Source organism: Myotis lucifugus, unplaced genomic scaffold, assembly GCF_000147115.1.
Source record: "Myotis lucifugus unplaced genomic scaffold, Myoluc2.0 scaffold_404, whole genome shotgun sequence".
NCBI lineage: Eukaryota > Metazoa > Chordata > Mammalia > Chiroptera > Vespertilionidae > Myotis > Myotis lucifugus.
This window is the reverse complement of record NW_005871452.1, coordinates 365,151-377,670: the sequence shown is the minus strand read 5'-3', so window position 1 is coordinate 377,670 and position 12,520 is coordinate 365,151. Positions and strand designations below refer to the sequence as shown.

At 41.8% G+C, this 12,520-nt stretch overlaps 1 protein-coding gene across 4 annotated transcripts in view; it reads left to right on the top strand.

Annotated features, from left to right (window-relative positions):
- Positions 1 to 12,520, top strand: part of IARS (isoleucyl-tRNA synthetase) — a 103,878-nt gene that overhangs the window by 45,971 nt on the left and 45,387 nt on the right. For all 4 annotated transcript variants that reach the window (XM_023743639.1, XM_006102197.3, XM_023743641.1 and 1 more), the window contains 8 exons: positions 2,004 to 2,102; positions 3,830 to 3,956; positions 5,556 to 5,629; positions 6,604 to 6,798; positions 8,363 to 8,449; positions 9,848 to 9,931; positions 10,805 to 10,949; positions 12,227 to 12,347. In XM_023743639.1, the coding sequence (XP_023599407.1) occupies positions 2,004 to 2,102; positions 3,830 to 3,956; positions 5,556 to 5,629; positions 6,604 to 6,798; positions 8,363 to 8,449; positions 9,848 to 9,931; positions 10,805 to 10,949; positions 12,227 to 12,347 (932 nt within the window). The remainder of the gene's footprint in view (positions 1 to 2,003; positions 2,103 to 3,829; positions 3,957 to 5,555; positions 5,630 to 6,603; positions 6,799 to 8,362; positions 8,450 to 9,847; positions 9,932 to 10,804; positions 10,950 to 12,226; positions 12,348 to 12,520) is intronic.

Below are 12,520 nucleotides of genomic sequence, written 5' to 3'. Positions count from 1 at the left end.
GTTTGGATACTGCCTTCTTGCTCCAAGGAGAATGTTATGAATGCATACAATTATTTCTTTTCTCAGGAGTTGTGTTAGAAATACGGACACAGACAAGAAAGAAAAAACCTATTTCTTCCCTACTTTGTTTCTTGTTTTTTTTTGTGTGTGTTTTTTTTAAATACATTTTTATGTATTTCAGAGAGGAAGGAAGAGAGAGACAGAGAGAGAGAGAGAAACATTGATGATGAGAGAGAATCATTGATCGGCTGTCTCCTGCTCGCCACACACTGGGGATCGAGCATGTGCCCTGACTGAGAATCGAACTGTGACCTGGTTCATAGGTCGACACTCAACCACTGAGCCATGCTGACCGGGTCCTACTTATTTCTTTATCTTGTGATCTTCTTTACAACTTACATAAAACACTTCACTGTGACATTTTTCAGTATTGTGGATGTTTTTCCCCATGCCAAGCAGTTCAATTCTCTGTGATACCAGCTGGGTGTCCTACAATTTAATTCAATTCGACACCATCTACCTACAGCAGCGGTTCTCAACCTGTGGGTCACGACCCCTTTGGGGGTCAAACGACCCTTTCACAGGGGTCGCCTAAGACCATCGGAAAACACATATATAATTACATATTGTTTTTTGTGATTAATCACTATGCTTTAATTATGTTCAATTTGTAACAATGAAAATATATCCTGCATATCAGATATTTACATTACGATTCATAACAGTAGCAAAATTACAGTTATGAAGTAGCAACAAAAATAATTTTATGGTTGGAGGTCACCACAACATGGGGAACTGTATTAAAGGGTCGTGGCATTAGGAAGGTTGAGAACCACTGGCCTAGAGGCATCATCAGGTCCCAAAGATTAATCCCTGATATACGGACTGGCTTTAGTTCAGAGGTTCCATCTGATCCCTCCATGGATGGGTTCAATTAATTTGCTAGTCAGGCTCAGAATTCCAGGAAACACATTTATTGAAGGATGCAGGTAAATAGCCTAATGGAGAGGTCTGGGAGGGTCCTGTGAGCATTATCATGTGTCCCATGGAGTTGGGGAGTGTCACCCTCCCATGGATGCATTTATCAACCTGGAAACCATTCAGCCCCCGTACTTTTAAGATTTTAGGCTTCACCACAAAATCATGTTCAACCATTAGCTCTATTGTCAGCCCTTCTCCCTTCTCAGGAGGATGGAGACAGGACTGGAATTCCAAGCTATCATGGCTTCATCTTTTCAGTGACCAGCACCCATCCAAGGGCCCACACAGAAGCACATTAGAAGAAAAGACACTCTTGTCACCCAGAAAATTAGGATTTCAGGAGCTCTTTGCCTGGATCCAGGGGCAAAGACATATGTGCATATTTTCTATCATCCTACAGGGACAAATATCTTCTGTGTTGGGGGTCACATTTCTTTAGGATGAGATACATCTCTAAAATTTTCTAATGGAATTAAGTGAGATGTATGTGATATTAATACAAGATTATAAAGATTTGGGTGAAATGGAATCTTCCGTGGGTTAGGGTTAGGGTTAGGGTTAGGGTTAGGGCCTCATTTTTTGCTGAGTGTGATACTGTTTTTTTAATGTTTTTATTAATTTGAGAGAGGAAGGGAGAGAGATAGAAAAATTGATGAGAGAGAAACATTAATCAGCTGCTCCTGTAGGCTTTGCTGGGGATGAAGTCCAAAACCAGGAATTGAATTCGTGACCTCTTAGTACATGGATTGATGCTCAACCACTGAACCACACAAGCTGAGTGAATGTGATATCTTTCCTGGACAGCTGTCACACAACAGGAGAACTATATATTTTTTCTTGTATTCTTTTACTAGCTTGCCTTTCTTGGTTTTGTGGAGGGTGGTGACCAATACTGAGGATGTAGACATTACTTTTGCAGAAGGCCAAGTAGGTGGTGGTGACATAAGTGTGACACTAAAGGTGGTTGTCCTGGGTGCCTGCACACCTTCTGACCAGCTGCACCTCCATTTCTGCTTTTCTAGATCAGATACCCCCCTCATTTACAAAGCGGTGCCCAGCTGGTTTGTGCGGGTTGAGCACATGGTGGACCAGCTGATGAGGAACAATGACCTGTGTTACTGGTGAGCAGTAAGATGTGTGTCTTCAGAATGTTCTTTGTCATGCAGTTAGTAAGTATTGGTTTACACTCCCCCAAATCAATAATTTTAGTAGCCATCATTTATTGTATATTGTAGTAACATCTATTTTTATTTCTTTTTAGGAACACAAAACAATTTAAATAAGATATAACAAAGTACCATTTTTTTTATTATAAGGCATATAGAGTATTTTTACTTTTTTTTAAAGGCCAAATGGAAATGAGAAACTGCTGTTTATTCATTTTACAGAATGGGATGACTGAAAAACATCTGGCTGTACTCTCATTGTTCATTAGCCGTAAATAATAGTCATTTTCAGGGTAAACATTTGTTTTTGGATATATATCCACAAAAGCCATTTATGATGACAGTTGGCCCTTAAAAAACACTGGAGTTGGCGGCACGAATCTCTGCCTCGTCAAAAATCCGTGTGTAACAGTCGGCTCTCCACATCTGTGATTTCCCAGCCTTGGCGTTGACCATAAACAACCCGGGTTTGAACTGCATGTGTCACGTGAGAAAATTGGCATATAATTGGACTCCTGCTGTTCAAACACATGTTCAAGGATCAGCTGTACTACTTTTGATAGTTTTTGAGTTCCCAGACTGTGATGGTCTTGTTCAGGCTGGCTGCACTGAGGGGACAAAAGCTCTTAGCTAATACCTAGTCATAAAAAAAGTGTTACTCAACTGTTACAAAAATGAAGTAAGACTGGATCTATGTATAGCAAAAGTATGTTTTTCACTGAGAGTTTGGAGGGTAATCACTATTTTTTTACTCCCCATAAGAACTTAAAGACTGCATTTGATTTTGGAAGAATGGGGAGCATCTCAGGGCAGTAAAAGAAAGTGGCTATAGCTTTTCTTTTTTTTCCCAGTGAAGTGACTCTGATTTCTCAAGTAAAAGCTGTTCTTTCATTTTTATACCTTGAACGCTCCTTAGTTCTCCTAATGTGTGATGTGCTAGGTATGGAATATTCGTAGTCTGGGTGTCCTGTGGGAGGTGCCAGCCTATAAACTGCTATCTATGATACAGGACTAGGGGACCCTATTGGTCTTAAACTTGTTAAGTTTTTCTGCAAAGCTGAACCTCAAAGGATAGGTGCCATTTATCAATCTGAGACAATAAAAATTTGGGGGAGGAGTTGTTGATGGGAGTTCTGCCAGGTGAAGGTTATCACAGAGGAGGGATAGTACTAGCGAAGGCATTGAGGTGAGAAGCGCATTTAAGGAACTTGCCTCATTTCTGGAGCCTAATGTACAATGTGCAGGTGAGCCTGGGAAGGCATCTACCAGCCAGCTACTAATACCCTACCTGTTCGGACTCTTATTTTCTAGGTGATTGGTTCCCACACCAGTGAGTTACAATTAAATAAAGTGCTGTTGTGCGGGTGACCCAGAAACTAGCGGGGCCAGGCTAGCTAGCACGTGGTGACTGTTCAGACGACTGTGGCCGTCCCCCAGGGGAGGCCAGGGGAGGGAAGCCTGGGTGCGGTGATGTTTTCTACTAAAGAGCCATCTTCACTGGGATGAATTCACAGCAGGTGCTGCCACTGTGGGCCATCTGGTGCTGCCCATGCAGAAAACCACCTCTCAGGAGTGAGCTCAGCGTTTCCAGGGTGTCTGGTCCACAAAGCCTATGCAGGTGCCCTTCACAGATTTACTCAGTAATGTTCTTGGGTGATTTGGTGTCTGACCTGCTCATCCAGGGTCCCGGAGTTTGTGAGAGAAAAGCGGTTTGGAAATTGGCTGAAAGATGCACGAGACTGGGCCATTTCCAGAAACAGATACTGGGGCACCCCCATCCCACTGTGGGTCAGCGAGGACTTCGAGGAGGTGAGGCTGTGGCGCTTTCATGTGTTGATTTTTATTGAGGCCCTTTGTTCATTCGTTCCATCTGAATATGAGGTAGAAGAATATGGCTTCTTTCTTTTTTTTTTTTGGCCCCTTATTTCATCTTTTTCTCATTCCTTCCTATAATAGTGACATAAATAAGAATGTTTTTAGAGCTTTAACTTTATTTTGACTCTAATGCAATTTTTAACAATTTCCCTTTGTGTAAAAGTGAATGTAATTTCCATTTTTCTCAGGGAAGCCACACATTAAGTTGTTTGTGTTGCTCATATCTCTGTTTCTTCTTGTGAGTTATTTATGAACAGAACAGATACTCTGCACTAAGTCATAGCATGTTAAGCCCAACTTATAGTGACGGAAAAGGAAGATTGAAAAAAATTACCCAAGCATTGCAGACCTTTAACCTACAAAACCAAGTGATTGTATATGAGTTTAGGTCTATGTAAATGTTATATGTAGGACTTTAGATGTATTCCCTTGATGGGGCTTTCTGTCCATCATTGAAAGCTGAGAGCATTAGAGCCGTCATGAGCCACAGCAGCCCAGGGACCTCAGTAAATTTCCAGTGTGGCTGAATCAAGGCTTTTCAGGACCAGTTAGGGAGGACGAGGAAAGAGACCAGGGTGCCTCCAGGTAGCGGAGAAGCCCCAGCAGCCCTGTCAGATGGCTTCCTTTGGGAGCTCCTCAGTGGGCCCATCTCAGCCTCCTTACCCGGACATGATTCTAACATCTTGCAGTAGGACTATTTTGACTCGGCACAATAATTTAGTTCTAGCTTTCACTTCAGAAGATTCCAGCTTAAAGAATCAAATTCAAGTGCCAGGATGAAAATAAGATGCCTTAGCTTAGAGTAATAGTCTAGGCCAGGGGTGGGCAACCCCTGGTATATGTGCCAAACATGGCATGCCAGTAACTTTTGCTGGCACATGAAACCCTCTCTTATAATCTTTCATTTACAGTTTTTTTCTTAATATCGACTTCCTTATTTTTCAGATAAATTCAGTGTAGGTGCATCTTAGATAAATAAATAATTTTACATAACATGTATACATTAAAAAATAAATGTATTTTTCATCATCATATACTGTGTTTTTGTCGCTTGAATGAATTTTATTATTTCTTCAAGATTCTTCACATACGTACACCTTAAGAGATATCAAGTAGGCGTAACATGTTCTCAAAAAATTAGGGTTGGCACGCAGAAGAATTTTGAGTCAGAGATTTTGCTAGTTTTGGCACGCACTCACAAAAAGGTTGCCCACCCCTGGTCTAGGCATTTCACTTCTGCTGGTCATTTTTGCAGATTTGGACACCGTAAACCCTCAAAAAATGCTTGTTGAGATGATGGCTGTGAATGTTGAAAATCTGCATGTAGAGCCTCCTCTGATATGGGGTCGGTAGCAAGGAAGGGAAGTCTGCTCACTTCTTCAGACAGTGACCTGTCTTTCCTGAGGGTTAGCCATTTTGGTGGTAACTATCCTGAAGATCAGAGGTCTCTAAAACTAAATAGGAATGTTACAGAAATAAACTCTGTGATCTTTGCCTCTGCAACACTCTTGCTTTTTAACTTTGTTTTGACAGATAGTATGCATTGGGTCAATGGCAGAACTTGAAGAACTGTCAGGAACAAAGATCTCAGATCTCCACAGAGAGAGGTCAGTTTCTAAGTGTGTGATTCATGTCAGTTCTGTCATTCAGAGCTTGAGCCAAATATCAACAGTACAACGAGTGAAATTTCTTTTGAGAGCCAAAATTTTTAAACTTAAACTATATAGGTAGGTACATTGTTATTAACTTAATTAGGGTACTCCTAAGCTGGCCTTTGCTAAAAACGTCCTCAATCTGATTAAGGTATGTTTGCTAAGGTCGACCCCTTCCAACTCTCCCAGCCACACTCGTCTTGTATACTTGTTTCGTCTGTCTCCTTTCCGAAAACCGACTTCTGCGCATGGGCCACGAAGTTTCGATCGCACTGTACATGCGCACTCACACATGAGATTTTGTGGAAGAGCCACACTCAAGGGGCCAAAAAGCCGCATGTGGCTCGCGAGCTGCGGTTTGCCGACCATTGGTTTAGCCTATTAACACATTGCAGACCAGTAGTTTCACGGCTAGCTTCACCCAGTGGCCAGATAAGTTTCTATTGAACGAGTACAAAAAATGTTTTACATAAATGTTAAAGGCACGCTTTAAAATTAAATGCCCATTGCATTTTGAAGTTATTTATTATTCTTACAAGCTAATCTCTTTTTAAAGTATGGTACTTTGTAAAGCACTGTAATATGAAGCAAGAATTCTCGTGATCTGTCCGCAGTGTGTTAAGATGTGGTCTCTGTAGCAGATCCTAGAGCTGCATATAGAAATCAAACTCTAGTTTGCTGAATTACATTGTTGATAACTTGTGTCCTAATGAGGAGGGGTGGCTTCTGTCCTTGCGTTAGATGGCAGGGGCCTCTGGTATACAGCCTTCTAGGTCGAGCACTCCTGATGCTCTCTGAAAGCCTGTGATAATTGCCAGTATTTCTGTTCGTATGAAGAGCTTTCAGGAGATTGTGTTTCCTACTGGCAATTAAACTGCAAGTTCTGTTGTGCTTAAAATTAATAGAAATGGCACGTTTTTGTTTATTAGCATTGACCATCTGACCATTCCTTCACGCTGTGGGAAGGGATTGCTGCATCGCGTGTCTGAAGTGTTTGACTGTTGGTTTGAGAGTGGCAGCATGCCCTATGCTCAAGTTCATTATCCATTTGAAAATAAGAAGGAGTTTGAAGATGCATTTCCTGCAGACTTCATTGCTGAAGGCATTGATCAAACGAGAGGATGGTATGTTTTTTTGTTCTTTTAAGTGTTTTGTTGATTTCATTTTATTTAGCAGCTACTTTACTGAGCACCTGGTCTTTATCAGCTATGTGCAGGGAAGACTGTGTTAGGGAGAGAGGCTCTCCTGCCCGCTGCTCCTCATACCAAGCAACCCGTTAGTGTCTTGAATAGGCGTCTCTCCCATGGTAGGCTGTAGTTTTAGAGTTTCAGTTATTTCACTGACATCTTGGAGTATAGAGATTTGTTTCACTGGAAATGTGATAAAAAACACTTAATGTGTGATGATCATAGCTTGTGTATTTCAAATCATTTACTCAAATGTGTAATGAGTATTTACTAGTACATACAGGATAAAGAGTGAGGTACTACAAATGCAAAAAGGGATGCTTGGAAATGTGCTTAGATGTTAGACTAGCTTTACAAAATTAACATTCAAAAAAATCTAGATTTTAAAAGATCATGGGGAGAGGATTTGAGTATTGGTTTTATCTGGTGCCTTATTTAAAGCCATACCTTTGCCCTCTTAATTATAAAAAAGTTACCTTCTTTTTGTGGATGATCTTGGTTGGCCCAGGTTCTAATTATATTTTCATTAATAATGGTTTTACAGTTGTTGTTTAAGGAATTTTGGTGGTGTTTTCTGCTTTTACAAATTGCAGGAGTCATCACAAACTGATTAAATTCCAGCCTAATGTTTTGGGATGTGCTATTTTCAGCTTCCAATCCATTTATCTGTAGGAACAGTACCAGGCACAAGCTCCTCTTCCCAGGGAGTTTCTCAGAGGAGTGGTGACATCTGGCAACTGTTAGCAGTCCTTAGTGAATGGGATGTCTTGTCAGGTGTTCATGTTAGCCATGGGGTCTGGTCTCCACCCTCATCAGTTCATGTCCTGGGATGTTCTCAAAATCAGATTAGAGGTGACAAGAGCCGCACTATCAGGACAGCTTACAGGGATGTGATGCAGTTCTTTTAGGGAATAAGCTAGCAAGCAAAATAAATGACATATTTGATATCTGACCAACAGAATAAAAACTGCCTCTGCTCCTGTCATCTATCTTTTGACTTTTGAATGAGAGAGATGTTGTTTTTGGTGGGGAGAGAGGTTTGTTTATTTGTTTTTTGTCATACGACTCTCATATGGCCCTGTGCTAAAGGTGATATCTCTTGATTTTCAGTTTTGTCTTTTGGGGAGGTCCTGAGAAACCAGCCCTCTCTGACCTTCTCTGCCTTGTAGCTGTCCAACGGGCTTCCCGAGGAGAGTGATGGTGCTGTCCTCAACTGGGTCAGCACCTGGCTCCAGGCCTTTATTCACTTTCAATAAAGCAATTCATTTTCTGATCAGGGGCTGCTTTGCAGTGGGTCCTGTGTGTAAGTTTTTTCAGTGATCCTGACATGACTTAATAAGTCATCAGAATTAAGAACCTTTGCTTTATGTGGTTATCAAGAAGGATAACAGATCCAAAGTAGAAATTCAGTTCAACAAGTAAACACAGTTTTTCCCTATGCTGGGTTTCTTTTCCGGTTCTTGTTTTGTTTCTTAACTCTTTATTTTGACATTTTTTCCAGGTTTTACACTCTGCTGGTGCTGGCCACAGCTCTCTTCGGACAACCACCTTTCAGGAATGTGATTGTGAATGGGCTCGTCCTTGCAAGGCAGGTGCATTCCTGTGTAATGACAAGGTTCTCCGTTCCCCTAACCTTCCTTTGTGAATAGAGGAATTCAGGAATGCCCCCCTCTGTTCCTACTATTTCTTCTCTGCTTTTTACATGTTGCTGCTCTTTTCATCCCACACCTTTCCTGTGCACTTGTCCATCTTTTGCGTTCCGTCTCCCACCCACTGCCCTCTGTCTTCGGAAGCAGGGCTGGGTTGAGAGCTCAGCCTAATGGAAGGGGAGGTCTTTTCTGGGATCTCCCTAGTGATAAAATAATGTGTGTGTGTTTTTAGAATTTCATGAAGTTCTTTTGGTTATAGCTCATATTTAATCTGTACACTGGACCTTTAGTATAGATTTTTGTTGTCTTATTTTTAACATGAGGAAGTTACAGGTTATAGAGGTTTCTCGTATTGCATAGGAGTCTTATTCTTCTTTTCCCTGTACTTCCTCAAGTTATTAAAAGTAAAACATAAATAAAAATAAGAAACTACGAATATTTACGTAGGTGCCCAGCTTTATATGCAGTGAGGGCGTGGCAGTAGGCCCTGTTGTGAGCTATTACACATCTTCACACACTTAATCCCCATAGCTCTTTTGACATTTGAGGAATTGAGGTTCAGGAAAATTAAGTAACTTTCCCATAAGTTCAAGTATCCAGGCAGTCTGGCTATACAGGCTGTGCTTTCACATTTTCAGTTATAATTTTTATTGAATTGTAGATTTGCATGCAGTTGTGAAAAATTACAGAGGCCCCTTTTGAGTTTTCCCAGTTTCCTTCCCTTTGAATATCTCACGGTCCCTCTGTTGCCTTTTCATAACTACAGCCACATCCTCCTGCCCTTTCAGCTTCCTCCCCAACCCCTGGCAACCACTGATCTGTTCTCCATCTCTGAAATGGTATCATTTCAAGTCTGTTATGTAAATAGAATCCTACCATGTATAACTTTTTGGGATTGGCTTTTCTTGCTCTGTGTTACTCCCTGGAGGGTCCTGGGGGGCTTGTGTATCTGGTTCCTTCCTTTTCTTTGCTGAGCATGTGGGTGACCCAGAGTTTGACTCTTCACCTGCTCAAGTGAGTTGTTTCCAGTGTTTCTGACAATGAATAAAGCTGTCAAGTTTGTTGTAAGGTTTGTGTTACTATAGATTTTCATTTCTGTAGGGTAAATGCCTCATCTGTATTTTTAACTGTTACACTATAATGTCTTCCTTCATCTCTCCTGAAGCTTCTCTGTTGATTCAACACAGTATTTAAAAAGAAGCTTACAGATACTGACAGACAGCTTTATTGTTGTACTTTAACATTGGCTGTATGCCCTTTGCATTTATGTGTTCCAGTTGAAAATAGCTGTAACCATATATAAAGATAAACTGTGACATTGACTTTTGTTTTTCAAGTGATGGCCAGAAAATGAGCAAACGAAAAAAGAATTACCCAGATCCACTTTCCATCATCCATAAATATGGTGCTGACGCCCTCAGGTAAAAAAGCCCATGCTTTGCCCTGTGTGTGTTTGTTGTCTTTTTTTTTTTTTTTTTTTACATTTAATCACTTTTATTTATTTATTTTTTGTTAATCCTCACCCGCACGGATATTTTTCCATTGATTTTGAGAGAGAATGGAAGAGAGAGGGAGAGACTGAGAGAAACATTGATGTGAGAGAAATCATTGATTGGTTGCCTCCTGCAGGAGCCCTGACCAGGATCGGGGCCAGGGAGGAGCCTGCAGCCAAGGTACATGCCCTTGACCGGATTTGAACCCGGGATCCTTTGGTCCGCAGACTGATGCTTTATCCACTGAGCCAAACCAGCTAGGGTGTGTTTGTCATTTTTATGTAAGCATTTCTCATTCTGTTAGTCATATTCCTTAGATGTGGTTTAGAATTTGCCTTTTAAAAAATGTATCTCTGCTACAGGGGGAGCTACATTTGTATGATGTTGACTCAAACCCCCCAAAGTGGTTTTTTAATAATGGTGACATTTTCAAATCCAGAGATCATTGAGTGTTCAAATTAAAAGCCCCCCAGCCCTCTGCCCTGGCAGAGCACACACAGCTGCTCCTGGGGAGTCTTTGGTGCCTGCATTGTTCTGGGAGGAGGGCCTGGCCAACGCCTGTGGGTTCTGCTGCACCCACCACCGGTGGCCTGCACTGGGCTTACATCTCCTTTTATAATGTGCTTGGCCCTCATGCATGTAACAGTAAGAGCTTTATCAGTTTTAAATAGATCACGAGAAGAGTATTCATAATTACCCCTTTTGTAGCAGAAATGCTAGTTTTGGTGTTGCCCTGTCAAAATATCACATAATAATTGTTTACTGTCTACATTCCTTTTCGGTATAATTTTTCTCTTCCAGATTGTATCTGATTAACTCCCCTGTGGTGAGAGCAGAAAACCTCCGCTTTAAGGAGGAAGGTGTTCGCGATGTTCTGAAGGACGTGCTGCTCCCTTGGTACAATGCCTATCGCTTCTTCATCCAGAATGTCCTGAGGCTGCAGAAGGTATGGACTGCCGTGCTGTGGTTGAGCTCTGCCTTCCCAGCTGTGTCGAGCTGGGTTTGCACAGTCCCTGTGGTGTGGAGGGTCAGAGACACTTGGGAGGCCATTGGTAAAGTTATCCGGGGTCCTTGTTGCGCCAGTAGCATGGGACTGGGGCTCCTCGGCAAGCTCACCTGTGCAGACAGCAGCCTCACCTGTAGAAGAGTTGCATTGGACATTCATTTAGTCAGCCAGTTCCCCTCCCTTGTGGAACCAGTGGGGGTGGGGCATGGCAGAGCCAGTGAAGGGTCAGCTACTGTCTCAGAGTAAAGGCCCTCCATGGGTGCCTTTGGGCTGATACTCTGAGTGAGAGAAATTCTCATTGGGGTCTTAGGACTTAAAGTAATGATTGTGATGTATATGAAAGTGCCTTCCGAGCAGTGTCCTGCTGCCCATGACATTCTTGGAGAAGCTGCCTCTCCTGCTCCATGACGCAGGCTCCTGTCTTAGCTTTCAGGACTCCATTGGGGCTAGGGCCCGGTACCACTGATCTTTTTACCTCCAGCATCTTACAAGTAGAATTGCTTGGTAAATTACTGTTGACTAAACATGGGATGTTATGCCTTCCTGAGAAATTGGTTGGGAAGCTGAGCTTTGAACATCACACTCCAACAGTCCGGTCACTTGCTGCTTCTGCCTCTGGCTTGTCTAGGTCTGCTAATAAAGCTTCCCAGGGGGCATTTTCCCCTGTGTTTGAGAAAGGCAGTCGTTTTCCCCAGGTCCCTAGTGCTCCTGGCTTTTTGTTCCAACCACCTCGTTGGGCCCACAGTTCTTAGGCAGGGCCACTTTGCAGCCTCTGCCGGTCTGGCGCCTGGTCTGGGCATGGCAGCAAGACACGGGCTCTACAGTCAGTGTTCATTTTCAATTTGTAGACAGTCATCCAGTGCTTGCAAATTTTACTGTCGTTCCTCTCTCAGATTTAAAGTAACTATACCCTATAGTTATTGACAATATTTTGGAATGTTTCTCAATTCATAATCATTCTTTGGTGCAGAAGAATAATTTTTTTCCTAACTTCTCCTTTCAAAAACGTAATTCACTAATTGAAGACTTAATATCCCAGGTTTAGAGCTTATCCTGAAGATATTACTGAAAATTAGAAATTTAGATTGCCAATGGGCCTGGATTGGGGGAGGCAGGGCGTGGTATTGGCTATTTCAGTTTAAGTGCTTTAAACAGCTCATTTCTTTACATTAATTTCCCCAAGCAAACAGAATATTTCAATAATTGTCAATTCTTAGGAGGAAGAAATGGAATTCCTCTACAATGAGAACACGGTTAAAGAAAGTGCCAACATTACAGACCAGTGGATCCTGTCCTTCATGCAGTCGCTCATTGCCTTCTTTGAGACCGAAATGGCAGGTGTGTCTCTCTTTGGCCCTCCTCCCAGGACTAAGGACTCTTAATCTTTATGATTGCCCTTTACATATTTAACTTTTTATTGATAAACAATGGTGATTTTATAGAAATTTTAAGAGATAAAGAACAGTAGGTAAATAGTTATTTCTTTCAACACTCAAATATAATTTTGTCAA